Source organism: Xenopus laevis, chromosome 4S, assembly GCF_017654675.1.
Source record: "Xenopus laevis strain J_2021 chromosome 4S, Xenopus_laevis_v10.1, whole genome shotgun sequence".
NCBI lineage: Eukaryota > Metazoa > Chordata > Amphibia > Anura > Pipidae > Xenopus > Xenopus laevis.
The window spans coordinates 16,255,046-16,282,520 of record NC_054378.1 but is presented as its reverse complement, the minus strand read 5'-3'; the positions used below and the strand labels follow the sequence as shown (position 1 = coordinate 16,282,520).

Genomic DNA, 27,475 nt, shown 5'->3' with positions numbered 1-27,475 from the left:
ATAAACACTGAAATTCAACACACAGCTGAACCCTTTAATTGTGAGATTACACACGTTAAATAAAACATTGCTTTTTCTTATGTAATTGGGGGTCCCACACTTTGGAATTACTTAGAAATAAGCCAGAGGGGACACAGCTTTAGTCTGGCACCTGCATGTAAAGGGCAAATGCCACCCTGGAAGATTTGCCACTGGCATTTAAATCCAGGAGACCCCCAGATCTCCATCACTTACTAATGTTGGTTTCCAAGTTTAGAGGACGCCATGTGCCCTGTGTCCACTTAACTCCTCGAGCTCCATAAAGGATGAATCTTCCAGGCACCATGGGAGTGTGACAAAGTAGATGCATTCAAAGGATTTCAGAGACTTCTGTCTCTCGTGTGTTTTATCCCATAAGGATCCATTGTCTTATTTAGAAGGACTTTAGATTCCATGTTGTTGAAGGCTGTTCTGCCCCTACTGGTCAGAAAAGCCTCCACTGTGCCAACAAATCACACCTCCAACATAGGGCAGATGACTAGTAAATATTACAACCAATGAGAACAAAGAACGTCAACTTGAATGATTAAACTCTATCCAGCTATAAAAAAATAAACCCTAAATCCGTGAATGTTATATAATATCACAAAAGCGTTTCATTACTTTGCCTTTAAACCAATCTCAGATTAGTACACGGCAATTCCATGTGATCCCGTCTCTGCCTGTACAAAAGTTTGTCCACATACTAATAGCCCCGTCCACACAAGCAGCAAATTAGCGTTACTAAGGGCAAACAAATTATTTACAGACAAAACTAATTTTTTAAGCTTTTTTTTTTTACAGAAATAAAAGTTTCTATTCAGTAAGAGTCTGGTCCTTCCCCCCTATATCACATATTTATATATATATTTATACAATGTTCCCCCTTGCGTCCCAAAACAGAAATACTACTTTCTACTTTGCCTTTATTCTACCATTTCCCTAGTTGTGGGGTGTTGGGGCTTTAAGACACTTGATGCAAAGGATCCAGCATACCTATTAAAGGGGGTTAAAAAACAAAATGTGTTCATTAACTTAGTCTTTGTGGCTGGGCTTTTATATGCATGGTGGCATTTTTGGGGAGACTGTGGAAGGGTCTCAGGGAGTTGACGATACCCTTCCTCTCCCCCTTTCATCAGAATGCAAGTTGGGGTTGCAGGGGTGCAACTTGTTCTCAGTATTTGGGGACTTTGGTGTAGTCTTCGCTTTGAATGTTGCGGCACAGGCACATGGAAAGGATGAGACCCAGGAGCTGTAGGGGTTAAAAAGTATAAAACATACGTAAGATCGGGGGGAAAAAAGAGGTAGCCAGAGGGCAGTCACTCAGCATAGATGAGATTAATAGAAGATATATAATACTAAGAAAAGAAATGGAGGATGTGTGGTATAAGATTACCATAACCCCAGGCATGTTCATATGTCTAACTACAAAAAAAAAAAAGTGGAGATCTTATTCCGGGAACTATAATTAGGCATTTTGATACTCTAAATTTAAGATGCCAATTCCTGAGGGTGCCATTTGACCTACCTCGATGACTGCAACTCCCACGCAGACTCCCAGAATGATGCCAAGGTTATCCTGCAGCCAGCTCTCTACTCCCTGCATGCAGCCCTGCAACACAGCACGGGTAGAGCATAGAGTAAATACACAGCACCAGGGGGCGCTACCAGCACATTGACTATAACGCTTCCTGGCATTACTCACCACTTTGTACACGGCCGACTCCAAGGAACCTTTGTACTCACAGAAGCCATTGGAAGAAGTCTGGTTTGTCATACAAGAGCAAGGATACTCATTGGTGGAGTTTTTAATCAGTGCGTTCTCAGTCCAATTCTGATAGCTGGTCCAACCGCAGCATTGGAGCTGGTAAGAAAAGCAACACAGAGACAACTGAATGGAGTGGAAAGGGGGTATTGACCAGTCCTGTGCTTGGCCCAGTCTACAGATACAAAGAGTTACCAGTATTGCCCATATTAAAGCCAAAAGTGCCACCAATAATCCCCCCGAATAGCCAGTAACACAATCACTACCCTCATATATCCAGTGCCACCAGCTCTACCCATAGACACAAGTGCAACCCCCAGATGCTTAGGGACACCCCATAAAAATAAACCCAGTTGTGCCTGCATACCCAATATATAACCAATGCAACTATCACGCCTGATATCCAGTGTCCCTGACATACCCAGCAAAAACCCAGTGTCTTTGGCACAACTAATAGATTCCCAGCAGCCCTGACTCACCAAGCAAATCCCAAGGGTCAATGACACACCCAATAGATACCTCCTATCACTAGCTCATCCAATAGACACCCAGTGTTCCAAACCCACCCTACAGATACTAGTGTCCGTAACAACTAGTACCACCGCCTCTCCCTGCCCCCCAACTCACTGAATACATTACATCTAGTGTAAATGACAAGCCCAATATATGCCTAGTGTCAACAGTTCACCCAACATACACCAACACCCAACAGATATCCCTTACCACCAGCACACCCAACAGATACGCAGTCTCCCTCACCCAATAGGTACCTAGTATCACCAGCTCACCCAACAGATATGCAGTCTCTCTAACCCAATAGAAACAAAGTATAAATGGCACAACCAATAGATACCCAGTATCACCAGCTCACCCAACAGGCACCCAGGGTCACACAAATACCCAACAGATACCCAGTGTCAGTGGAACACTCCAAGTACCACCAGGACATCCTATAATTATTCAGTGCTAATGACTTACCCCAACAGGTACCCCATACCAACAGTATACCCAACACAATGTCACTAGCACACTCCCAAAACCCACTGCCACACCAAATAAATATAAAAAGCTACTAACACATCCAAAAGATCTCCAGTATCACGGACATACCCCACATCACCAACAAAACAGATGTTGTTGTTACCACAAGCAGATGATACCAGCCCTATCCCCTGCTGAACACCTTTAAAACCCTTGAGAACCCCCCATACACGTCATTTCACACACTAGTGGTCCATGCCCTAGATCTTGAACTTACACTTCTCTGGATATAATCCCAGGTGGTCTCACAACTTGTGTTCTTTCCATCTTCATAGTCATATGTGACAATCAGATCATGGATGATGGAGGACATCTCGGTCTTTAGCTGTTTGAGGGACATAAGTAGGGGTGAGATTGGGGGGTTTCAATTTCATGACACTGGTACACAGCAGATCCCTCTGCCAGACTGGAGAAGGGGAATAGAGAAAGTGGGCCACAGAAGCAGGGAGGCTCTAGCGTGATAATGATGGGCTGCTAGAATGGTCAAGAAATAAATTTAGAGGCAGAAGGACAGCACCAGTCGACCAATCACAAATCTCCTTACCGTATCTCGCTGTAGGTAAATCAGAATTCCGGCTGCAACTTGAGCGATCAGGATAATCAGAAGGAAGGTGAAATACTGCAATAAAACCAACAGATGTTCAGTAAAGCCAGAGCAACCAATCAGCAGTTAGTGTTTGCACTAGGCTAATGAAAGGAGAAAGCTGATTGGTTACTATGGGTTACTGTGCTTGTTACCTACCAGGCCCAATAGGCAGCGGATCTCATTCACTGCTCCCAAGCAGCCCAGGAATCCCATCACCATTGTGCAACCCCCAACGGCGATGAGAATGTAGGAGCCTGTTCTCAGGTACCAAGAAGAGGTCTCTGCGGACAGGGGGGAGAACAAAGGACAGGGCATAAGGCACACGCAGAAAAGGACTATTCAATTGTTATTATTTTATATCCAAAAGTGCAATATGGCCTTCAGCAGCCTAGTCTGGATGTTTTTAAACCATTGGAGTATTCATTATTCAGTTGGTGGATCCAGTTTGGCATTAGTTATGGCCAGGTCTCTTTTTCACTGGGCAGCTTTCCTTGCTCCGAAGTGCCCAATAAGAACTGGGGGAATTCAACAGGAGGGATCTTCAAGTTGTTGCAGGGAACTGGGTGTTGTAACATATAAAAACGGCAGGCTAACAGACTCCAGGGGAATGTAAAATATTGACTATTGACCACCTTCCACCTCCCAGATGATGCTGGGTACACTCGGGTACTTACGCAGGACCGATATAAAGCTGGTTTTGTCCACGAGGATCCATATTCCAAATCCAAGGATCACTGCACCAAGAATCTGGGAGGGACAAAGAAAGAATATCAGAGTCCATCACTGCCCTCTAGTGAGCACAGTTAGAACTGCATTGTGTTGGCACTGATTTATGGTCTCTCCCATCTAGAGCTGGAGTGGCCATACTTTACTAATGCGAGGTCTACATTTAGTGATGTTGTGCCAATATGATCTACATCCATAAAAGCATAGTTAGCATTCCGTTCCATGGAAAATATTATTTAAATATTGATTTCTGAGAAAATGGATATTGCTATATTTAACATATAACTATTTCTTATGTAACCTTAATTTAATAAATATCTGAATGAAACGAATGAAACAGGAGGGTGATTTAGACAAGTTGTTTGTTGACAGTGTCTTGAGATCTAATGATCATCAGCTAAAGGTCTACTGGTAGATCCTGATCTACCTTTTGGTCACCCCTGATCTAGAATCTATGAGCAATGTCGTTATTCCTGCTAAATTGTGCAGAGTATAGAAGAATATCCATGCCTCCATAGTTTTATGGGATCTCTCTGTACAGACTATGAGCAAACTTAGGGGGCTGTTCCTGCTGAATTGTGTTTAGTACAGAGGAATACCTTTGTTGCCATTGTTTTATGGTATCTCTCTGTACAGACTATGAGAAAACTTAGGGGGCTGTTCCTGCTGAATTATACTTAGTACAGGGGAATACCTATGCTGCCATAGTTTTATGGCATCTCTCTGTACAGGTTATGAGCAAACGCAGGGGGCTGTTCCTGCTGAATTGTGCTTAGTACAGGGGAATACCTATGCTGCCATAGTTTTATGGGATCTCTCTGTACAGGCTATGAGCAAACTTAGGGGGCTATTCCTGTTACGCAATCATGGCCCTCTTTGGCTGCCTACACAATCTGTACTCAGGCCCGGATTTGCGGAAAGGCCACCAATTTTAGGGGCGGCATGCTGCCCAACCACACCCACATTAGTTCAAAAACATTGGGATGAGCAGGAGATACAATCATTCTTTTTTTTTTAATTTCCCATGCGCCAATCCCCATTTATCCAGTCCCGATGATGAAAATTTGCACAAATAAAAGCGAGGGGACAGGGACGAAGAACGGCAGTGGGCCTAGGGGTGCCGCTTTGTAAATCTGGCCCTGTCTGTACTCATGTATGGAGATTATAGCACAGCAGGAGAGTTAAGGGAAGTAATAAACAAGCATATGCCAGCTAGTCTCAAAGATAACATCACATTATTCTGGGCCTTCTTAAAAACCTCAGAGTACAAACTAAGCTGTAAGTGACCTTTAATAAGGAAGTACACAGCAGTGAAAGGGTTTACACTGTATATCTATAAACAATAGTGCATGCCAACAAACTGGATCAACTGGTCCCACCGGGTAGAGAAGGTGTCAAGTACAGGGAAGAAGGGGAGTGGGGCAGGAGAGGTGCAGGGTGGGGGTAGGCCCAGAATAATGATATATGTATGTGTGCTACAGAACTAGCTGCGCCGCACTGTTGGTGGGAGCTACGGGAGAGTCTGTGCTTGGTACTCAATGGCACAGGGGGGCAGGCGTCTCATATCTCAGAGAAAGCAGCAGGGATGGGTCTCATTACTAGAATCCCCTCTGTAGCTCAGAAGGCTGGGTTTGGTGCAGGCAATATGTACTTTGGACACAACTATGCCGCATTTCCCAGCATGCACTGCATACCCCCCCTTCTTTCTCTTGAAAAAAAATTGCTGAGTAGTGGGGGAAGAATCTGAACTCTGGTAGACAAGTTGCTTTCAGGGATGGCTTTGTCCACTGCCAAAATACCATGAATCCCTTTAACCCCCTGTCTTCCTATCATGGCAGCCTGCTCTGTAATTCCCTGGGATACTACCCCTATGGTCACTCCAGATCTGGGATCCCATCATGCATTGCCTGTTCCTACAGGACAGAAATGGTTAACATTGGGGTGGAAAAATTCATTCCCATAAAAAAGAGGGAAAGCACATTCCCTGCATTCCCAGGCTGAATCCAGCTGTCTCCATTCTGATACAGTCAGGGTCGGCAGCTGCTTTCTATCTGCCACCACCTGCTCCATCTCCCTGTCTGCCCCTTGTACTCATGGCCTCCAGCCTTCTGGAGCCCACAGTCAGTACCAATACCTGGTTTGGGGACCTGGGTCAGTGCACAGATATATGGGGTGCACTATACTGTATGAGCATGTTACAGTCAATAAATTGGATGTGATATCGAGGGAGGTAGGTCACTGTCAGCACAAAGATAACTGCAATAGAGGGAAGCACTATCAGTCCAGACTCCTGGGATGTGCTACTGAGAGGATCAGGATACTTTTAGTGCACTTCATTACAGTGAGATTACTGGAGTATACAACAGAGCAAAGTATATGGGAATATTTGGGTGCACTTTAGTGGGGAGAAGGTCACTAAGTTCAAATACTTGGGGTGCTCTACACAGGGAAAGAGGTCGCTGTAAATACAGAGGCACCAGGGCTGTGCTACAAAGGGGAGCAGGTCCCTATGAGTACAGAGACTCCTGGGGTGCACTATGGAGAGGAACAGGTCAATATCAATATAGGTGGATTACTGAGGGGAGCAGAACCCTAACAGTACACAGTAACTTGGGTGCACTACAGTGGGAAGCATTTTCAATATTCAAATAAAGGGATGAAAGTGGAGTGTGTCTGAACAGGCTTGGTTACTGCTTACAGATTGAGTAGTCTGACTACTAATACTAGTGCCATGCTTTATATAAGGCACAACAGCTGGCAGGCAGTGCACAATGAGATGCCCATCTTTATCTATCAGTGTTTATGCCAAGCAGGATATAGTGGTTCCACTGTCTCACACATTCATGGGTTAATGTTCATCCAATGAAACGTTCCAAATACAAATACACACACTGTCTCTAAGAAAATATTTTTCCTTTTTTATGGATCTGTCATTGTCAGGTGCACGTTAAATTCTGTTAAAGGGGGGGGGGTGTCACCATCTTCAGTGGCACCCAAGGAGTTAAAACAAAAAGACCAGCAGGAGTCCGTTATCTGAAGCTTGCACAGCACAGACAATGTTTGCCAACAGGAAACCATAGATCACAGAGCCTTATCTCTTACTTATTTTGGCACAGTCTTTAATCAGAATAGGAGAGGGGAAAAAGCACAGATAGCTCAGGGTGTGTGCTGGAGCACTAATTCTAACCTACAAAAAAAAACCCACTATGTTTGTTCCAGATCTAAAATTCTCAGCCATTCGCAAGGGCCCAGTGCAGTCAATTTCAGGTTGGGGCACACTTAGGAAAGCAGAGGGTGGAGTGTACATGTTATACCAGGAGACTAAAGGCAATATCTCCCCTAAAGGGCAATAATAACGCCAAGCTCTGATGTTTATCCAAACACTGTTACAGCACACAAATGGGTGTCTGCAGGCTGGCTGTGTTCTATTTAAAGGGATACTTCCTTAATAAAAAGTTATGCCTGGAACCTCTGTGTAAAGACCTGCAATGCTGAAAAAATACTGACAGTCATATGTATGCATCAGTTTAGTGCCGGGGATCATGTGACATACCTTTCTGTTTTGGTCAGTAGGATGGGGCAGTGTTTTTTTTTTTTTAATGGAGCTTAGTAAGAAACTGCCTTTTTTACTAGAGGCTAAGAATTTTTTTAAGACGGGGCTGTACACAGACACACTTGTTTGCACTTGGATCTGGTGCAATACCTCAGTGGAAGCAATGATCTAGTGGGGAGATGTGTGGCCATTAGGCGCCTTCTCCCCCTGAACCCGGCCCTGAATTGGTGCACACTGTGTTGGGACCTCTTTGGAGGTCTATTGGCTCCGGATCTCATCATGCTTTTGGGCTGCAGGGAAAAGGATAAAAGGGTTCCCCTAGCCTCGCGGGGAAGGGAACTTGAAGACCATTGCCCCGTCTGTGTCTTATGTGCAGGGGAAGTCGGGGATAAAGGGTTCTACCCTAGCCTTCGGGCGAAGGTGGTTCAGCAGATTCCTGCTTATCCCTGACAGCTTTTGGCCAGATAACCTGGAGTTTGGGGACTTAGCCTTTTTTAAAACTAAGTCCAATTGCACCCCTAGCACTGTGTGTACACTTGTGTGACAAAACACTTAGGGTGACTGAAGCTCACCTCGAGCTTCAATGAAAAAAAAACATGTAACTGGTTGCTATGGCCACAACAACATGGCTACTGACATTTTTTATGAATAAATATAAATAAATTATACTTGCGCGTCCTAAGTAGAACCCCACCCTGGTGTGCACCCTACTTACAAAGAAGAGGAGGTTGAACAGGAACAGGAAGTACTTGGTGACTTTCATGCAGCCGCTGGTCGCCATTTTGTCAGTGTGTCAGGTCCTGAGAAGAAAGGAACAAGGCAGCCAGTTATCATGTGGCCTGTGTATAAGAGCAGTGTCTCATGATGAGAAATAACCTAAACCAACAGTAATTTTAAACATCTTTATGGGTCATTTTTACACGACCTGGATGTGCCAACCCCCCCCCCCCCGATTTCCTAGTTTGCCTGTGCCCCAAACTTTGTGACTGTAAAAACAGTCACACAAAAATTAAAATTAAATATTTCTGGCTCCCTAATCCTGAGATACAGGATCTGGTTCGGCGTTCCCACCTCACAAGTGTGGCACCAAATAAAGCAAAAATATTTTATTCCTGCAAGAAAACAATGTGTGATGTGGATTCAATAACAACAGAGTTTGGATATACTTTAAAATGGCGGAACAGTGGCTCTTCCTGCTTCCCTTGCTGGTAGTCATGTGACTGTGTTTACTTCCTGTGCAGGGGAACAGTAGGCCCGGTATCCTGTATAACATTATAATAGAAGATGTAAAGTCTCAGAAGACTTAAGATGGCTGGAGGCCAAGGGACCAGAACTACAGGGAATAGGTTTTGTTAACCTACAACTCCCAGCATCTTGCATACGCTGGGAGTTGTACCTCAAAAACGTCTCACTTACAGAGCGCAGAAAAGCAAACGGTTCCTGTTAGCTGTTATTGCAGGAGCCGCTCCCCAATTCTTGGTGTATTTAGCAGAACCTGCAGTGTCAGCTCCAACGTGAAGGCAAGCTGGGACGGCAACACTGCCCGGGGTGCCGGAGGCTCAAAGCAGATTTTCTATTACACCCATATAACAGACACTAATCTGGCATGACTGAAGCAGCATTGTTTTATTTTTAGGGGTGCACTGTTTTTGAAAATACTGGATGACTTTTAGCACAGCACACATGTCATTACTAAAAGCACAGCCTATACATCACACACAAAGCGCTACTACACAGCAGCATGTTTAAAGGGAAACACATCAGTTACTAGTGCTGCTCCAATAGTTTTCCAAAGGAGCAAACTGATTTTTTAAATTTAATTTTGAAATCTGACATGTGGCTAGACATATTGCAAGTTTCCCAGGTGCCACCAGTTATGTGACTTGTGCTCTGGGGCTATGGACACACAGGGTGTTGTCAGTGGTCACACATAGCGGAACTGAAGCGGAGGTCAGCGTGTGACCGCACACAGGCAGATTGAATTCAAATCAATGGAGCAGGGGCCAGAACATATCTGCTTTTCTCAGCCTGCAAAAATAAGCCTGTGTGTCCATAGCTGCTGCACTAGAAATCGGAGTAATATCACCCCTGCCCCTCCCCAGCAATCCATCAACACAACAATAAGTGTGTGTATCTTTAGTATGCTGGGAATAAGTAAATTTTGGGCAGAGACGCGCGCTGCTATTTCGGGAGATTATTCGCCCAGCAACAAATTGCTTCTGCTTCGGCGACTAATCTCCCCGAACTGCCGTCGGCTAGAATGTAAATCGCTGGCGGGATGACACTCTGATTGCTTCGGCTTTCCGAAGTCGCCCAAAGTTTCCTTGCGAGGTGTTCTGAGTACCATCCGGGCAGCGGTTTACGTACATTCTAGCCGGCGGGAAGGCAGTAGCCCGAAGAAGAAGCAATTTATAAATAGCAGCGTGCGTCTCTGCCCTTTAGCCCCAAAAAATACACATTATGTACTATTCATAGTAAGAATGAAAATAACAGCTGGAAAAAAAGTTTTTTCTTCTTTTGCATAATTTCCCTGCTGTAAGGGAAATATTAACGTTAACTAAACATTTACAGGGTGACATAAAAGACAGAATGGACAATGTTTGTTCCGGTCAATGAACAGCACCCATATGATTAGTAAATGTAACCTGCTGATTGGTTGATAAGTTATAAGTACCAGACCAGTGCATGCTGCAGACTGCACTGATTTATAAGCAACAAGTACTTAGTTGTTTATTTCTCATACACAGTGCAGGGGAATCTTATATGGGTGGTTTTTAGTGGATGAGTTGGCAAGACTGTGCACTGCTTGCCAGCAGGGTTGGCAGGGGAAAAGAGGGAGTCCATGTGGAAATATATGAGGAACAGAAAGTTTAGAAACACAGAGCTGTTAATGTTAAACAATTGTAGGATAAACTCAAGCAGCTGCCAAGCATCCTACCAGAGAGTCAGCTCTTGCGCCAAGAAGCAAGTACACAGCATGCTTCATGTATAATCTGGATAGGAATTCCCAGACCTGCTGTCTAGTGGGGGTTTCTGGGAATAGAACAAATGACTAGCAGAAGTCACATGCCCCGATGTAGCAGGATGTTCATACAAGTTTCTCATGACAATCCTCCTGATTTTCTCAGGGCCCGGGGCCAATCACATGGTGCCCTGGGGATCGGGTAGGACACAAATCCTTCCAGTGACAAGCCTAATATAACAGCATCAGCCTGTTAGCAACAACATAAGAACCCTATTTCTGTAGCTGCCATTGGACTACAATCCTTAGCCAGCTGCTACAGGTATAGGACCTGTTATACAGAATCATGCTCAGGACCTGGGTTTTTCCGGAGAAGGTGTCTTTCTGTAATATGGATCTCCATGCGTTGTCTATTAAAAAGCATTTAAACATTAAATAAACCCAAAAGGACTGTTCTGTCTCCAATAAGGATTAACTATATCTTACTTTGGAATGTATTGTTTTATACAAAGAAAGAAATCAGTTTTAAAAAAATTGGATTATCTGATTAAAATGGAGTCTGTGGGAGAAGGCTAGCCCATGATTTGGAGCTTTATGGATAACAGGTTTCCGGATAATGGATCCTATACTTGTACTACTCCCTACTCCACATCCTAAAATGTACTGATAAAATTCCCACACCTAGTGCGTCCCATGAGAATATACACATGGGGGGGGGGTAAAGTTAATTGGGGTGGTGCTGTTTTGCCAAACAAGCAAGTTTAAAATCCATTCCATCTCGCTAAAGAGTCTCTGTGACACCAGGCAGCACTGCTTTAACCCCAAGGCCGGGGCCACTGTCATCCTTCGTTTGCAAGGTCAGCCTCCCGGGGCCACAAGCTGCTTTCTATGTGCATAAAGGGGACACTTAAGTATTGATAGAAGCAGGATGGGCTCATTGTTCCCCCTAACTTGTCGCTGGGTATAATGTGCGAAACACAAGCCCAGCCACACTAGGAGTTGGGTGTGTAAAGGAGGCAGAACAATACTCCCTCTGTATGTGGAACAGTTGGGATATCCCTTAGCAAAGGCTTAAATGTGGCAGCCGACGGGGCCCCAACAACAAAAGAAGCAGAAGAGCCGAGTCTGGCAGCTGGAGCGGCGGAGAAGAGCTGTGTCCGCATCTGACCCTTTGTGTCTGTGCTGCTATTGTGCCCATGTAAATGAAGCAGAGCAGGAGCTGGTTCCCAGGCGACATGGGACCAACTCTCCCAATGACACAGTGAAGCCCTGCCATCCAATGTATAGAAACAAGATTCACACGAGGGAGGTAATTGAGGGGGGGGGGTAGGAACCCAAACACAAGGTGATGGGAAATGATCAGTAATCTCAGCTGCAGGCAAAGCAGTTACTTGGAGCTTTACATCAAGTTAATCTTCAGCGAAAAAACAAGTGGCAGTCATGTTTGACCCATCATCATGGATGTGATTTACTTAGACTTTGCTAAAGCATTTGATACAGTGCCACACAAAAGGTTACTGGTTAAATTAAGGAATGTTGGCCTGGAACATAGTATTTGTACCTGGATAGAGAACTGGCTAAAAGATAGACTACAAAGAGTGGTGGTAAATGGAACATTTTCTAATTGGACCAGTGTTGTTAGTGGAGTATCGCACAGCTCTGTACTAGGTCCCTTGCTTTTCAACTTGTTTATTAATGACCTGGAGGTGGGCATTGAAAGTACTGTTTCTATTTTTGCACATGATACTAAATTGTGCAGAACTATAGGTTCCATGCAGGATGCTGCCACAGAGTGATTTGTCTAAACTGGAAAACTGGGCAGCAAACTGGAAAATGAGGTTCAATGTTGATAAATGCAGGTTATGCACTTTGGCAAAAATAATATAAATGCAAGTTATACACTAAATGGCAGTGTGTTGGGAGTTTCCTTAATGAGGAGCTAGAGGTTTTTGTAGATAACAAGTTGTCTAATTCTGGGCAGTGTCATTCTGTGGCTACTAAAGCAAATAAAGTTCTGTCTTGTATAAAAAGGGCATTAACCTCTTATGCCTCTTTATAGGTCCCTGGTGAGGCCTCATCTGGAGTATGCAGTGCAGTTTTGGACTCCAGTCCTTAAGAGGGATATAAATGAGCTGGAGAGAGTGCAGAGACTAAGTGCAACTAAATTGGTTAGAGGGACGGAAGACTTAAATTATGAGGGTAGACTGTCAAGGTTGGGGTTGTTTTCTCTGGAAAAAAGGCACTTGCGAAGGGACATGATTACACTTTACAAGTACATTAGAGGACATTATAGACAAATAGCAGGGGACCTTTTTACCCATAAAGTGGATCACCGTACCAGAGGCCACCCTTTAGACTAGAAGAAAAGAACTTTCATTTGAAGCAACGTAGGGGGTTCTTCACAGTCAGGACAGTGAGGTTGTGGAATGCACTGCCGGGTGATGTTGTGATGCTGATTCAGTTAATGCCTTTAAGAGTGGCTTGGATGATTTCTTGGACAGACATAATATCAAAGGCTATTGTGATACTAAGCTCTATAGTTAGTATAGATATGGGTATATAGAATTTAATTAAAAGTAGAGAGGGGGTGTGTGTATGGATGCTGGGTTTTCATTTGGAGGGGTTGAACTTGATGGACTTTGTCTTTTTTCAACCCAATTTAACTATGTAACTATCCCTTGTTTATTTATATAGTGCCTGCAAGTTACTCGGCAAGTTATAACATTGATTAAAGAAATACAGATTGCAGAATTAAATAAGGTCTGAGTGCCCTGTCCACAAGAGCTTAAAATCTACAAGCATAAGATATAGACTACTAAGCTGATGATAAAAAAACTAACAGATACTAATGCCCATGCCCTGGTAAGGACTGTTCTGACTATAAACGGACACCCCAGTTTCACGACTATTCCAATGCTGAAGTGGGTCTTCTGGCAAATCCCAGAAGGGACTTTCTAGAAGTGCTTAATAGAAGCACTGTTGACATTCTGGCCTTTGTCTAAGACTATCTAGAGAACGAAGAGAGGATGTTGTTGTATGTCTGTATGGTAACTGGAAATAAAATCAAGATGTAAAAAGTCCCTGAAATGCAGTGTCTGGAGAGGTGGAAGTCAACCAGGAGGCCTTTATCATTGGGTCTGCTAACCAGTCTCACCACTCTTCCTTCTTCATCTCATAGAATGATGAACAGTCAAAGTTGTGTTTTCCTTAAGTTCTCCAACCCTAGTACTTAGGCAGCCAAGGATTTCCATCCCTAGCACCCAACGTTAGCACCCAGGCGGCAAAAGGGTCTCCAACGTTAGCACCCAGGCGGCAAAGGGTCTCCAACGTTAGCACCCAGGCGGCAAAGGGTCTCCAACATTAGCACCCAGGCGGCAAAGGGTCTCCAACGTTAGCACCCAGGCGGCAAAGGGTCTCCAACGTTAGCACCCAGGCGGCAAAGGGTCTCCAACGGTAGCATCCAGGCGGCAAAGGGTCTCCAAAGTCGACACCCAGACGGCAAAGAGTCTCCAAAGTTGACACCCAGTTGGCAAAGAGTCTCCAACGTTAGCACCCAGGCGGCAAAGGGTCTCCAACGTTAGCACCCAGGCGGAAAAGGGTCTCTAATGTTAACACCCAGGCGGCAAAGGGTCTCTAATGTTAGCACCCAGGCGGCAAAGGGTCACCAACGTTAGCACCCAGGCGGCAAAGGGTCTCCAACTGTAGCATCCAGGCGGCAAAGGGTCTCCAACGTTAACAGCAGGGCGGCAAAGGGTCTTCATGACACGACCATCTAAACGGTCAAAGCAACAATTAGAGATGCTCAAGCCAGTCTGAAACCCCGTGATACAATCTGCTTTATCCAAACATTGGGTGGAAAAACCAATCCAGGTACATGGTTCCCAAGGGTCCCTTGTGCAACATTTGTCCCATTCGTAATGACCCTACAATGCAGATCCTACAGATGGCTGGAATGGAGCAGGTTAGGATCAGGTGCATCAGGAGTAACAGTCAAATTCAAGACAAATGTCCCCTTTAACGGTTAGTTTATTCTATTCAAAATATCTCAAATAGAACACACAAAAAAAAAAACACCTGTGAATTTTGTAGTTAACCATAACTACTTCTATTTCTAATGATGACTTGTAAAAAACAAATAAATAGCAATAGAAATGCACTTCCGCCTGCAGAAAAAGGAAATAAATAGCAGATGCAGATTACGGGCAACTCTAAAAGGAATAATGACTCATTTGACACTCCGAGGGAACTCACTACTGAAAGTCTAGAACAAAAAGTACCTATTTGTGCCTCCCCCAGGTTTCCACAAGGTTCCATACAATGAATTAACAATAACACAACGTTGTTACAGCTTTGTTGCCCTTTAACACACATGTGCAACAGAGGAATCCTCCCCAAGTAGCACTGGACGGATGAGAACAGGAAAGGAAAATGTTCTGCAGCAGATCCACGTGCCACTGCTGGGGAGGGGGGTGATGACTGAAGCTGGTGACACACAGGGTTTTTCGGATATTGTGCAAAATGGGCAATTTTATACATACACCAACTCTATGCGGCCATGTGAATATGAGCTTGATATAAAGACAAGGATCCAATACTGTCATTTAAAAAAAAGTCTAGTATTGAACATGGCAAACCTGGACTGTGTTCTGACTAATGATCTGAACTTAGTTGGTGTGTCAGCAGTCAGAACAAACACTGCCCATATATAGTGACACTGCACTTTCACACGGTGTTCTGCATACGCTGACAGTCTGTTTACATAAAATGAATGTCAATCAAAGGAGTAGAACTTAGTAATGTTTTAAGATAGAAATGCTAAGTTCTAATTTGGGGGTTGTGTACCAAACCAAGACCCCTACAGCCCTTTAGCAGTAAAGTTTTGTTCCCCTGAAGATGCCCCTGTAGCTCCCCATCTTCTTTTCTGCTGATTCACTGCACATGCTCTGTGCAGCTGTCACTTACTGAGCTTAGGGACTCACAATATACAGTACACATAGAATATAATTGTCACAATACGAGGTTGATTAGTAATTAATTCTGAGTCACAATTACATGGCAGCTCAGAAGTCTGCCTCAGAATATAATAATCAGCCTGTAGCATCAGCTTCTATGGCAAGTGAACCTCACTTTCTGCTTGATGATTTCCCATGCTCCCTAAGCTCATCCTCCCACCAGCAGCCCAGAACCCACTGAGCATGTGCAGTGCCACTGACACCCCTAACAAGATGGGGAGCTGCTGGGGAAAACTTTAAAGGCCTGGATTGTTACTGTTATAGGGTGCTGCACCTCTTGGCTGTTCATTATATAAAATACAAACTACAAAATACATTTCTAGTCATATTCATTTTTAGACTGTAGTTTATCCTTTAACAAGATAATAATGAATAATTCACACTGGCATAACAGGTATTGTTCCCAGTAACTAGGGTGAGTGGCTGCTGGACAAACAATCACAACTGCTATTGTTATTGAGCTTTGTTTTGCTCCTCTATCCTCTGAAAGTAAATATCTTTGATCTGCTGTTTACACAACACAACTCAACGGAGATATAAATACACTCTTCACGATAACAGTAAAATACACTGATTACTAGTGATGAGACATGAGTCACCTTACAGTAAACTTCTGGTATGTTATTGAACTGCCATTTCTAAGCAATTGTTCAATTGGCCTTCATTATTTCTTTTTTTATAGTTTTTATACCGTTATTGCTTTTTATTACTCATCTTTCTATTCAGTCCTCTCCTATTCATATTCCAGTCTCTTGTTCTAATCAATGTATGGTTGCTAGGGTAATGTGGACCCTAGCAACCAAATGGCTGAAACTGCAAACTGGAGAGCTGCTGAATAAAAAGCTAAATAACTCAAAAACCACAAATAATAAAAAATGAAAACAAATTGCCTCAGAATATCCCTCTCTATATCATACAAACTTTAAACTGGAAGTGTATGAGCTGCAGCTTATTGGCCTCTATATTGAGCCAAAATGACGGACACACGGACTGATATTTAGTCATGGCTTGGCCAGTTACCTATAAAGGCTGGGTTGAATATCCATTCAGGTGAGAACCAGATTTGCCTGTGGATGTGGTCCAGTCCCCAGGGGTCTGCAAATGTCCTAAATATGATTGGGGCCATTCAGGCAACGATCCATGGGTAAGTAAGGCAGTCATATGAGCTTAAAGGGATACTGTCATGGGAAAACATGTTTTTTTCAAAACACATCAGTTAATAGTGCTACTCCAGCAGAATTCTGCACTGAAATCCATTTCTCAAAAGAGCAAACAGATTTTTTTTATATTCAATTTTGAAATCTGACATGGGGCTAAACATATTGTCAGTTTCCCAGCTGCCCCCAACTTCCATTTTTAAAACCACCACTTTAAAAAAAAAAAATAAAAAGGAAAAGATGCTCACAGTAACCTAATTTACAACACATAACATTGTGGGCAGTAATTGTAGGATGTGTGGGTTGCAATTCTAGAAAATATTCAGTTCACCCTTTCTGTGTCGTTAACTGGTTTCCTTTAAAAATGCAGAAACAGTCACTTCCGTTATTCGCAAGTCAGGGTGATGGTGCAAAGCTCTCGTGAATGATACAGGAAAATGAGTTTCACACCAGAGAGGCTGGAAGACTTGGCGTCACCTGCAACTGACATGAAGGAAGTGAGTAGACAACATATGGAGGTGGGTGTTGGCATAAAGGTGTGGAAGATTGGGCAAATCAGGGGCACGGTTGGGACAATAAAAGAAGCATAGGCTGATAATGGTTTGGATCATGGGCATTACTGGGCAGATCAATTAACTACTCAATTAGTCAATTTATCTACTCCTGATACAGAGATGCCAACCTGGATCCGAGGTGATGCAGGGACATCTTAGCTGTACCTGCCCCACCCTGAATGCCACCTCGGCCCAGCCCCTGCCATGCTCTATTGCTTTGGATGATATCAGAAGGCTTTAGGGGGACAATGCTATGCATTTTAATGGAGCTATGGGAGCAAATTACTGACAGTGGTAGGCCAGAAGATTAAATTATGGAGACTCCCAAGAAATACAAGGGAGTTGACATTAAATATTCATACACATTAATAAACCCATATACTGCCCAATAAGTTGCAGACCAATTCCAAAAACCCAAAAGCCTTGAGACAATTTCATCACAACCCTCCTCTCTCTCTCTACATCTCCCTAAGGGCAGAAGACAGTTTTAGACAAAGTCGGATCCAATGAGAGAGGCGGCACTGAGCAGTTTATTGGGTTCTCATGTGAGTTTAGGTTTGTGACACTCCTTGGGATTATTTTTACAATCCTTCTTCCAACTATAGTAATCATTCATACTATTTTTACAACCCTTCTTCCAACTATAGTAATCATTCATACTACTGCAGACAATGCACTCTCATTGGGTTAAATGCTGCTACTTTCCTTTCAGTATGACCCTCAAGTGACTTGATGTATTTCTAGATTTGTCAAAACCATGAAATCATCACCTATATGGAACCTGTATGATTCTTATCAGAATACCTTACGCGTTTCACATGCTATCACTAAATGCTGGTAGTAGAAAGAAACACATTAGTCTATTTTTATCTGGCACTTCTACTGTTAAATAACCTAATATATTTTTACCTACAAACCCTAGGATAATAGTCTCTGGGAAGGGAGTGTGGCTTTTGGATAGCAGGTATAGTATGGAGAGATGGTGCCTATAGTAACAGTGGATAATAGTCTCTGGGAAGGGAGTGTGACTGTGGGATAGCAGGTATAGTAGGGAGAGATGGTGCCTATAGTAACAGTGGATAATAGTCTCTGGGAAGGGAGTGTGACTGTGGGATAGCAGGTATAGTAGGGAGAGATGGTGTCTATAGTAACAGTGGGATAATAGTCTCTGGGAAGGGAGTGTGACTGTGGGATAGCAGGTATAGTAGGGAGAGATGGTGTCTATAGTAACAGTAGGATAATAGTCTCTGGGAAGGGAGTGTGACTGTGGGATAGCAGGTATAGTAGGGAGAGATGGTGACTATAGTAACAGTAGGATAATAGTCTCTGGGAAGGGAGTGTGACTGTGGGATAGCAGGTATAGTAGGGAGAGATGGTGCCTATAGTAACAGTGGGATAATAGTCTCTGGGAAGGGAGTGTGACTGTGGGATAGCAGGTATAGTAGGGAGAGATGGTGCCTATAGTAACAGTGGATAATAGTCTCTGGGAAGGGAGTGTGACTGTGGGATAGCAGGTATAGCAGGGAGAGATGGTGTTTATATTAGCAGTGGGGAAAACACATAAAATGGCTAAAAGTAGCTGTCTGTTGGTGGCAGCTTTAGAATGTTATACATGTTCTTCACAGCAATTGCGGATAGTTTCAGCATTCATGGGCTCTTCTTCTCTTGCTGGGTAAAATTTGGAAGAAAAATAACAGAACATCAATAAATACTGAAAATAACTAAAAGATGTGTCATATGCTGCGCTTTTTGCCTCCGTTCTCCCAACAACCAGATAAACAGGATTATGATGAACTGCCCAATTCGCACCAAATGCGTCACTCATCATCACACATAAACTACTGGCACTCTCTTCTGCTTTTTGATACTGACACATGTGGCAACAACCGCACTCCAGTCTCGGTTTACTGGCAATTATCCAACACAGCCATAAACTACCTCCAAATCTCCCTCAAATGACCTTCAGGCTGGGCCCCCGTAACTCATACAAAGGTTACAGATATATAGAAACATTGGGGTAACAGTCACCCTGCTATAGTTCCAGGGGTACCCAGAGCACAAATAAACACTCACCCCAAAACTCCCCCTAACGGACCTTCAGGCTAGGCCTCCTTAGCTCATAACAAGGTTACAGATATATAGAAACATTGGGGTAACAGTCACCCTGCTATAGTTCCAGGGGTACCCAGAGCACAAATAAACACTCACCCCAAAACTCCCCCTAACGGACCTTCAGGCTAGGCCTCCTTAGCTCATAACAAGGTTACAAGTTAATGGATATAAATTGACTATATAAAGGGAATATAATGCCAAGAAGTGGCTGTAAAGTTATCTGGGGGGGGGGGATTCCCAAGTACTTGACCACCTTACAGAGAACAGGGGGCTTAATAACATCTCTCCTTCCCTTGCTGGCAGCCCCAGTCCCATGGTACATACTCATTAAACTGCACTTTTAGACTGACCGACATTGAGACTCAACCCCCCCCGCCCAATACTTTTGTAACAGTCTGTGCTGAGAAGGGGTTAAATAAGCTGCAGGGGTTGAGCAAGGGGTGGGGGTCCCACTGTACAAACATGATGCTTTGACAGAATCCCTCTCCGCTGGTCTCCCCTGACAGCCATTGTTCGGGATAAGCCCCTTTATTCTCTCTCATCTCTGCTCCCCCCCAATCCTTCCCATTCCCATGGTGTCTCCCAGCCTTCCCTACAATGGGGGTGGGGGGGGAAGAGAAGCACACTATCGCTTGTACTACACTACTGCTTAGAGGTGCGACGGTGTACGTGTAAGGATGATGCTTAGTTCTGGGGCTTCATATTGGCCTTAACATAGACACAAACTTGGTGGTTTCTACAGTTCAGGCTCTTTCATAGGCAGTATCTACAATTGAGACATCCCACTGGGTAACCTGGGGCTGCATAGGACTTCCCAGTGCTTCATCATGGGCCTTTCTTCTATAGAACATTATTACTTTATGTGCTTTTGACCCTAAAACATGTGGGTTGAGCAGATAATCAGAACTTTACGTGAGCAAGGCTGGACAGCATTGTCTTAAAGAATGTACAATAAAAATGCTAATGGGTTGATCTTACAAAGAGAATTAAACAAGAAAAAATGACTTTGTGTTGCCTTGAGTGACACCAAGGACACAACTTTCAACTGGGCCTTAAAAAAAAATCATCTTGTAATATTTATTAATTTTTGGCAATGAAAACAGGGAATTTTGGCCGCAGGATATACAGTGAGAGGTTACAAAGGGCCATTCTTCCAGCGTCACCAAACAATGTGGATGAACGGAGCTTGTCTTTCAGATCTGGAGCCAAAAGTCTAATGACTTGATTCATAATTGCCATTTAATAGAAGCAGGAATAATATTTCAATTAGCATGATGCCAGGTGGGTGGAGAGCATGTGTGAGGGAAGGTATCCGAGGGCAGTAGGACTCAGGGTAGGACTTGGGGTATTGTGAGCCAGTGATGGCAAAAGATGGTACATAAAACACCAAAAAGCAAGCATATCTTGGTATAGGTTAATGGAGAACTAAACCCTGCACAGACCCCCTCTCCTCAACGCGACTCCCCCAAGAAAGACCCTGCTCCCAATAAACTGAAAATGCAGACCAGTTGGCAGTCACCATGTCTGGACACTGGAATCCTATATGCTTCAACAGCTCATGGTCCTAGATGGAGATCACCACCAGAGATCCAAGAAAAGTGACACCAAACCTTAGCCCTGAGACAGCTGACTGCTGACCCTTTACAGTCATGGTTATGTTCATCTTCAGCATCTTGACAGCCAAACATTTAGTATCAATCTAACCGGATTCCTGTTCTTGGAAGGATCAATTATACAACTTGCCAAAAGAAGCGTCACAACATTCCCTCACCCCACAGCAAGGGTGTCACCCTACACAATGAACCTCATTAGATGCCTTCTCAACAACAAGAGATAATTATAGTTCCACGTTGGGGCCGGAAACCCCCAAGATCATTATGTGGATAAATTTAGACTCAAAAAGCTACAACTCTGGGAGTTCTGGTCTGTTTAGATGTTTCTGTCTGGAGAGATTATACGAACAACTGGGGTTTTTTTCTTCTCCTTGCTCAAGGCAAAGTTCTTCCTTGAAGTTTCCAGGTTTCTGTCCCATCCCCCTTCTGATAAGACAGAGGTTTTATCCTCCAGCTTCACAAAAAGATAATTATTGGCCCCAAGTGTTTGCCACCAAATGGCTCAGCAGGAAGAAGACAAGTGTTTTCTTAGCCTTTTCATTGGATAATCATCTGCTGATTGGGTCACTTGTAATTTTATCAGAGTTGGACATTCTCTGTCTTCAATTGGTCATGGATAGGCCAATCCTCATAAGCTCCTCTTCGACTCCTCATGGTAGTTGCACCATATCCGCCAGTGTATGGATTTTCGCTGCATGCCAAATTCTGGTTCCAACCAATATCCATGCTCCATCCCTGGAGCATGGTGGAATTCAGCAGTTGTCCAAACTGCAGCTCTTCAGCTGTTGTTGTACAACGGCTCATAGAACCACTGTGTTATAGTTCAACGACATCTGAAGATCCTACTTATACTTTAAAATAATGGGGCAAGCAAAGCCTCTTTTGTCCCAGGCCCTAGCTACCCCTCCCTGAGGGCCCCTGTGAGGCTGAAAACCATCTCCATTCATCCATTCATACAGTTATGACTTTCCTTCCAGTATACTCCAACCTGAGCACAGCTGCTACAGCCCTCTTTATTTATGTACCTGGGTTCAGGAAGGAGCAGTCATAAACCCTGACCATTCGGTGACATTTGAGGCCCAGGAATTCCCAACAGCTGCAACGTTACAACAAAGCCCTGTAGGAAACGATCCCGTCTTTCCCTTCATTCCTGGCTGGAGGTGCGACATAGAACAGCTCTGCACATTCTCACAGCTCCGGGGTGGAAAACAGGATCAGGGAATCGGCCAAAATCCATCCCACAGACCAAAGAGGAGACGCTAAATTACACGCATGGAGCAGAGAGGACAGTCCCAAGCCTGGGGTGGGTTTGAAGGAAACAGTACATTGCGACGGATAAAAAAAGACCAACAGAAACTTATGAATAAATGCACACCAGGACTATAAAACCCAGACAAACATCTAGCACCTATGTATTCATTTATATTGTGCCCTAAATATTACGTTTACCCCATAACCATAGTTGGGCCCGGTACATACACCTCCACTGAACCTCAACTGTTCCAAGAAAGGGAATTGGGAATGCAAACAGCCAGGCATGTGGATACTGACACTGAATTACAGTGTATGACCCAATGGTGTAAAAGTGCACACTAACTGATATATATGGCCCTTATCTTCAAGGCTAGAATTGTTCTTATAACCAGCCATTGTACTGCGTGCAGATAAGATTGGCAGTCAACATTTATTGTAAGGGGTTCCTGATTCCATAATTACCTACAAACTACCTGGTATAGCCCGACCCATATTCCCATAATTCCATCTGTACATGTCACATGGTACAAACAGACAAACCCCGGCTACAACATTGCTCTTACCCTTCGACTTCTCTTCTTACACAATGCTAAGGAAACACCGTAGAGTTGGGCAGTACCATAAAATGACACACACAGGACCTTATATATGTGACCATATAAAGGCACAAGGATATAGGCTCAGTTATACAGAGAACTCTGAGTATCACTCATGTATTATAAGGGATAATGTACCCCCTACTCTAAATGATAAGGATATTAGAAGTCACTGAGGGGTTGTTCTGTGACCATATAAAGGCACAAGGCTGCAGGCTCAGTTATACAGAGAACTCTGAGTATCACTCATGTATTATAAGGGATCATGTGCCCCCTACTGTAAATGATAAGGATATTAGAAGTCACTGAGGGGTTCTGTGACCATATAAAGGCACAAGGCTGCAGGCTGAGTTTTATAGGGAACTCTGAGTATCACTCATGTATTATAAGGGATAATGTACCCCCTACTGTAAATGATAAGGATATTAGAAGCCACTATTGTGAAGGCCCTATGCGTATGTTTGGTTATTATTGTACCTTTAACAGGACAATCTGAGTCAAATTCTGAATTAAAATGCCTTGATTTGGATTGTTTGGGGACAGGATGTTACACAACGCATTTGTTGCCAGACATAAACAAATCCAGATAACAGCTACTGATTCTCATGCCAAAGTACACTGTGAACAAGGGAAGACTATACAGGCCACTCGTTAGTAACAAGTACAAACAGGCTAACCAGGCTCTTGGGCCATATGTCTCACCTAACGACATGTAATTAGCAGGTACCACTCGTTAGAGTTGCTCTGTGTGATGCCGAGACTGTTCCACTGTTAGGAATGTAACAGAAAAATCTTCATAATCACATAGGTGAAATATCTCCTTATAATACACAAAAGCCATGAATATCCTGTAAATTATATCCTTATAAACGGTGAGTAGTGATGTCATCAGTTATAAACGGAGAGTAGTGATGTCATTTCTGTCACATGACTTACTAAAATTTGTGTATTATAATAAATAAAGTACCCCCAGTTGTAAAATATGAGGATATTAGAAGTTACCTCGGAGTTCCATGACCTGTATAAAAACACTCGGCCTTCGGCCTCGTGTTTTTATATGGTCATGAAACTCCTCGGTAACTAATAATATCCTTATATTTTACAAGAGGGGGTACTTTATTCACTATATAATACACAAAAGCCATGAATATCCTGTAAATTATTTCCTTATAAACGGTGAGTTCTGATGTCATTTCTGTCACATAACTCACCGAAACTTGTGTATTATAATAAATAAAGTACCCCCAGTTGCAAAATATGAGGATATTAGAAGTTACCTCGGAGTTTCCTGACCTGTATAAAAACACTCGGCCTTCGGCCTCGTGTTTTTATATGGTCATGAAACTCCTCGGTAACTTATAATATCCTTATATTTTACAAAAGGGGGTACTTTATTCACTATATAATACACAAAAGCCATAAATATCTTGTAATTTATATTATAAACGGTGAGTTCTGAGGTCATCAGTTATAAACGGTGAGTTCTGATGTCATTTCTGTCACATGACTCACTGAAATTTGTGTATTATAATAAAGTACCCCCAGTTCTAAAATATGAGGATATTAGAAGTTACCGAGGAGTTCCATGACCTGTATAGGAATCTTACACCTGCTTCTCTCTAAGAATGCTGGGTCTCACATAGACTGGATATATCCAACCTCCCCCTGGGATAAGACAGCAAAGAACTGGAGAACCAGTACAGGGAGGTGAGTCTGGATCGCAGCCAGGTGAAACAAGACTCTCAACTCAATCTCAGATCCCAGAAGGAGGAGGAGGGGAAAATGAGATTCCGCCGCCCAGGTAAACACAAGGTGACTTCTGCCCCCGGACGCAAGGTCACCAGGAAAGGCCTTGGGGCAACGACATACAGAACCCTGGAGAGTCGTATACACATGAATGGAAATAGCTACATTGTTGCAATGATTCTGTGCAGCAGGGGATTAGGAAGTCGGACTGATATCAGTCTGCCCCGGGGCAGGTAGTGTGTGTGTGTGCAAACAGTGGCCAGAGATAGGAGAAACAGCTCTTAACAGCTCTTAACACTCTATGGAGCACCATAGGATCCAGGAAGGCGACTAACTGAAACTGGGGGTTGCCATTAATTGGGGTTATCAGTGGTTAATATCTGCTGCTGGTAACTGGCAGAGATTTCATAGCCAATCAGGAAGTCCCTGCAGTGCAGATTGTGCACTTTTCACTGTTTAGCCTTTTTTTTTCGTGTAACGCTCCTCGCCATGGTTCTGTTTTATTTTTTTCCACTCCATCCCCCTGTGCTTATGTGGCTGCAGGAGGAGTCGCCACTTTGTACTGCACATCTCTTTCCCTATGGGGCCTATTTACTGGCCTGCACTTTATCCAGTTGCCCCTGTTATAACTCAGCATGGTGACTGATAGACCCTGTGCAGGGTGTCCCCAAGAGAGCAGGGGGGGGGTCACATATGCCCTATTTCCTCCTAATTGCCGACTGTGCCCCCCTGTTGCACAACATGTAGCAGCCCATCTTGGCTCCCATACCCGCATGTGAACTCAGTTACACGTCTGCGGTTGGCACAGGCCGATTTCATAAAAAAACAGCTGGAAACTATTGCTCCCTAAGTCAAACTGTCACCGAGGGGACGAGCCCAGCAACAACAGGGTGCCGCTTACACCCAGCTAGATTGTCAGCTCCTGGGGTTAACCACTGATACACTGTCCTATCGTGAGTTCTTTCTCATACTGAACAAGTTAACCCTTCTTACGGCCCAAATTAGAGGGTTATAGTTACCCTTTAATTGCCGTTCCAGTATTCAAGGCACATAAGCAAACACAGCAATGCTGATTCAGGCAGTGTTCATGCGTGTCTCACAGCCCCGCCCCCTTTCGCAGGTAATAAAGGCAATTAAGACTGTAGCCGATTGGTTAATAATTAGAAACTTTCCAAAGGTTTGCGGATTGTTTCAGTTTCCATTCACTGTATCAGATGGTTTTTTTTAGGCGTTGGATAGAATTTAGATTTCATTCCTGAACCAGCAAAAGTATTTTTTTAGTTGTAATATTGGTGTGTAGGTGCATCTCAGGTCATTTTGCCTGGTCATGTGCTTTCAGAAAGAGCCAGCACTTTAGGATGTAACTGTTTTCTGACAGGCTGTTGTTTCTCCTACTCAATGTAACTGAATGGGTCTCAGTGGGACCTGGATTTTACTTTTGAGTGCTGTTCTTAGATCTACCAGGCAGCTGCTATCTGGTTACCTTCCAATTGTTCTGTTGGTAGGCTGCTGGGGTGAAAGGGAGAGGGTGATATCACTCCAATTTGCAGTACAGCAGTAAAGAGTGACTTATCACAACTGTAGAGGTTCCGTGTGTAGATGAACCGCACCTCTCACACTTTCCACGAAGCTTCCTGCCCTGGTGGTGCAGATCTCTCTAGACGAAGGGAGGGTTAATCCCCCCCAAAACGTTGATGCACAGGTGGTCACTTTAAATAAAAGTAGTAAGCTCCCCACCTGCAACATAAATCTTCTACATTATCAGAGCACAAGTCACATGACTGTGGGCAGCTGGAAGACTAACAATATGTCTAGCCCCATGTCAGATTTCAAAATTAAATATAAAAAAAATCTGTTTGCTCTTTTGAAAAACAGATTTCAGTGCAGATTTCTGCTGGAGCAGCACTATTAACCGCTGCATTTTGAAAAAAACATTTTCCCTTGACAGTATCTCTCTCGTAACGTTTAGCATGTTATAAAATGGCTCATTCTACTCAACTTTTCAATTGGTCTTCATTATTTTTTTTTTATATAGTTTTTTAAAATGATCTTGTCTTTTTTTCTGACTCTTTCCAGCTTTTAAATTGTCTCAGAATATCACTATGTACAATACCTCATACTAAAAGTTAATTTAAAGGTGAACAACCCCTTAAATCAGATTATCCCCCCCATTCTAATATTGATTCCCCCTCCCCCCCAAAAAGAATTCCCTCCTATCCATGGAAAGTCCAATTCCAGTTCCAGAAACTTGGCAATTCCATTCCCGGAAATCACCTGGGGTTTTTTTTTTTTTTAAAGGGGCAGGACAGTTTCAGCTGCCCCGTGGGCAGTCTGAATAAAGTGTAATCCATGGCCATGTGTGCCAGCTGGGTATATGGACTGGGCACCAGGGAGAGCATTCCTGGAAGTTCACCAAAAAGAATCACTGTCAGGAGAATAAAGGGGGAAGCTACAGATGTAGCCCCTATAAATCAGATGAAGTCAGCAAAGCAGCAGTTAATTCAGGGGCCCCAACCTATTACAGAAAGTGCAATAGAAGGGGCCACACAGCTGCCCCTGTAACTATTGAGACCGCCCCTCCCGTATTACCTGTAGTAGGAGGTTGTGAGTAACCCAGGTAAGTCCAGATCCCAGGCTGCTGTTTGTAGGAGGATCCTGATCCCAGAAGACAGTGAATGGAGTAGATCCCGGCTCCGGGCTGTCTTACGTAAGCAGATCCCGATTCCAAGACCACAGTGTCCGGTACAAGCGCCTCCCGCACTCCCTGCAGCTCCTCTGAG

The 27,475-nt window shown here is 43.7% G+C and overlaps 1 protein-coding gene across 1 annotated transcript; it reads right to left on the bottom strand.

The window, feature by feature from the left end:
- Positions 1-18: 18 nt before the first annotated feature.
- cd82.S (CD82 molecule S homeolog) lies at positions 19-27,475 on the bottom strand. Its single transcript, NM_001092348.1, is given in 9 exon segments — positions 19-1,270; positions 1,547-1,630; positions 1,724-1,882; positions 3,042-3,149; positions 3,369-3,443; positions 3,567-3,691; positions 4,085-4,157; positions 8,405-8,489; positions 27,285-27,475. Coding segments are annotated over 8 exon segments (768 nt in total). The 5' UTR covers positions 8,471-8,489; positions 27,285-27,475; the 3' UTR covers positions 19-1,192.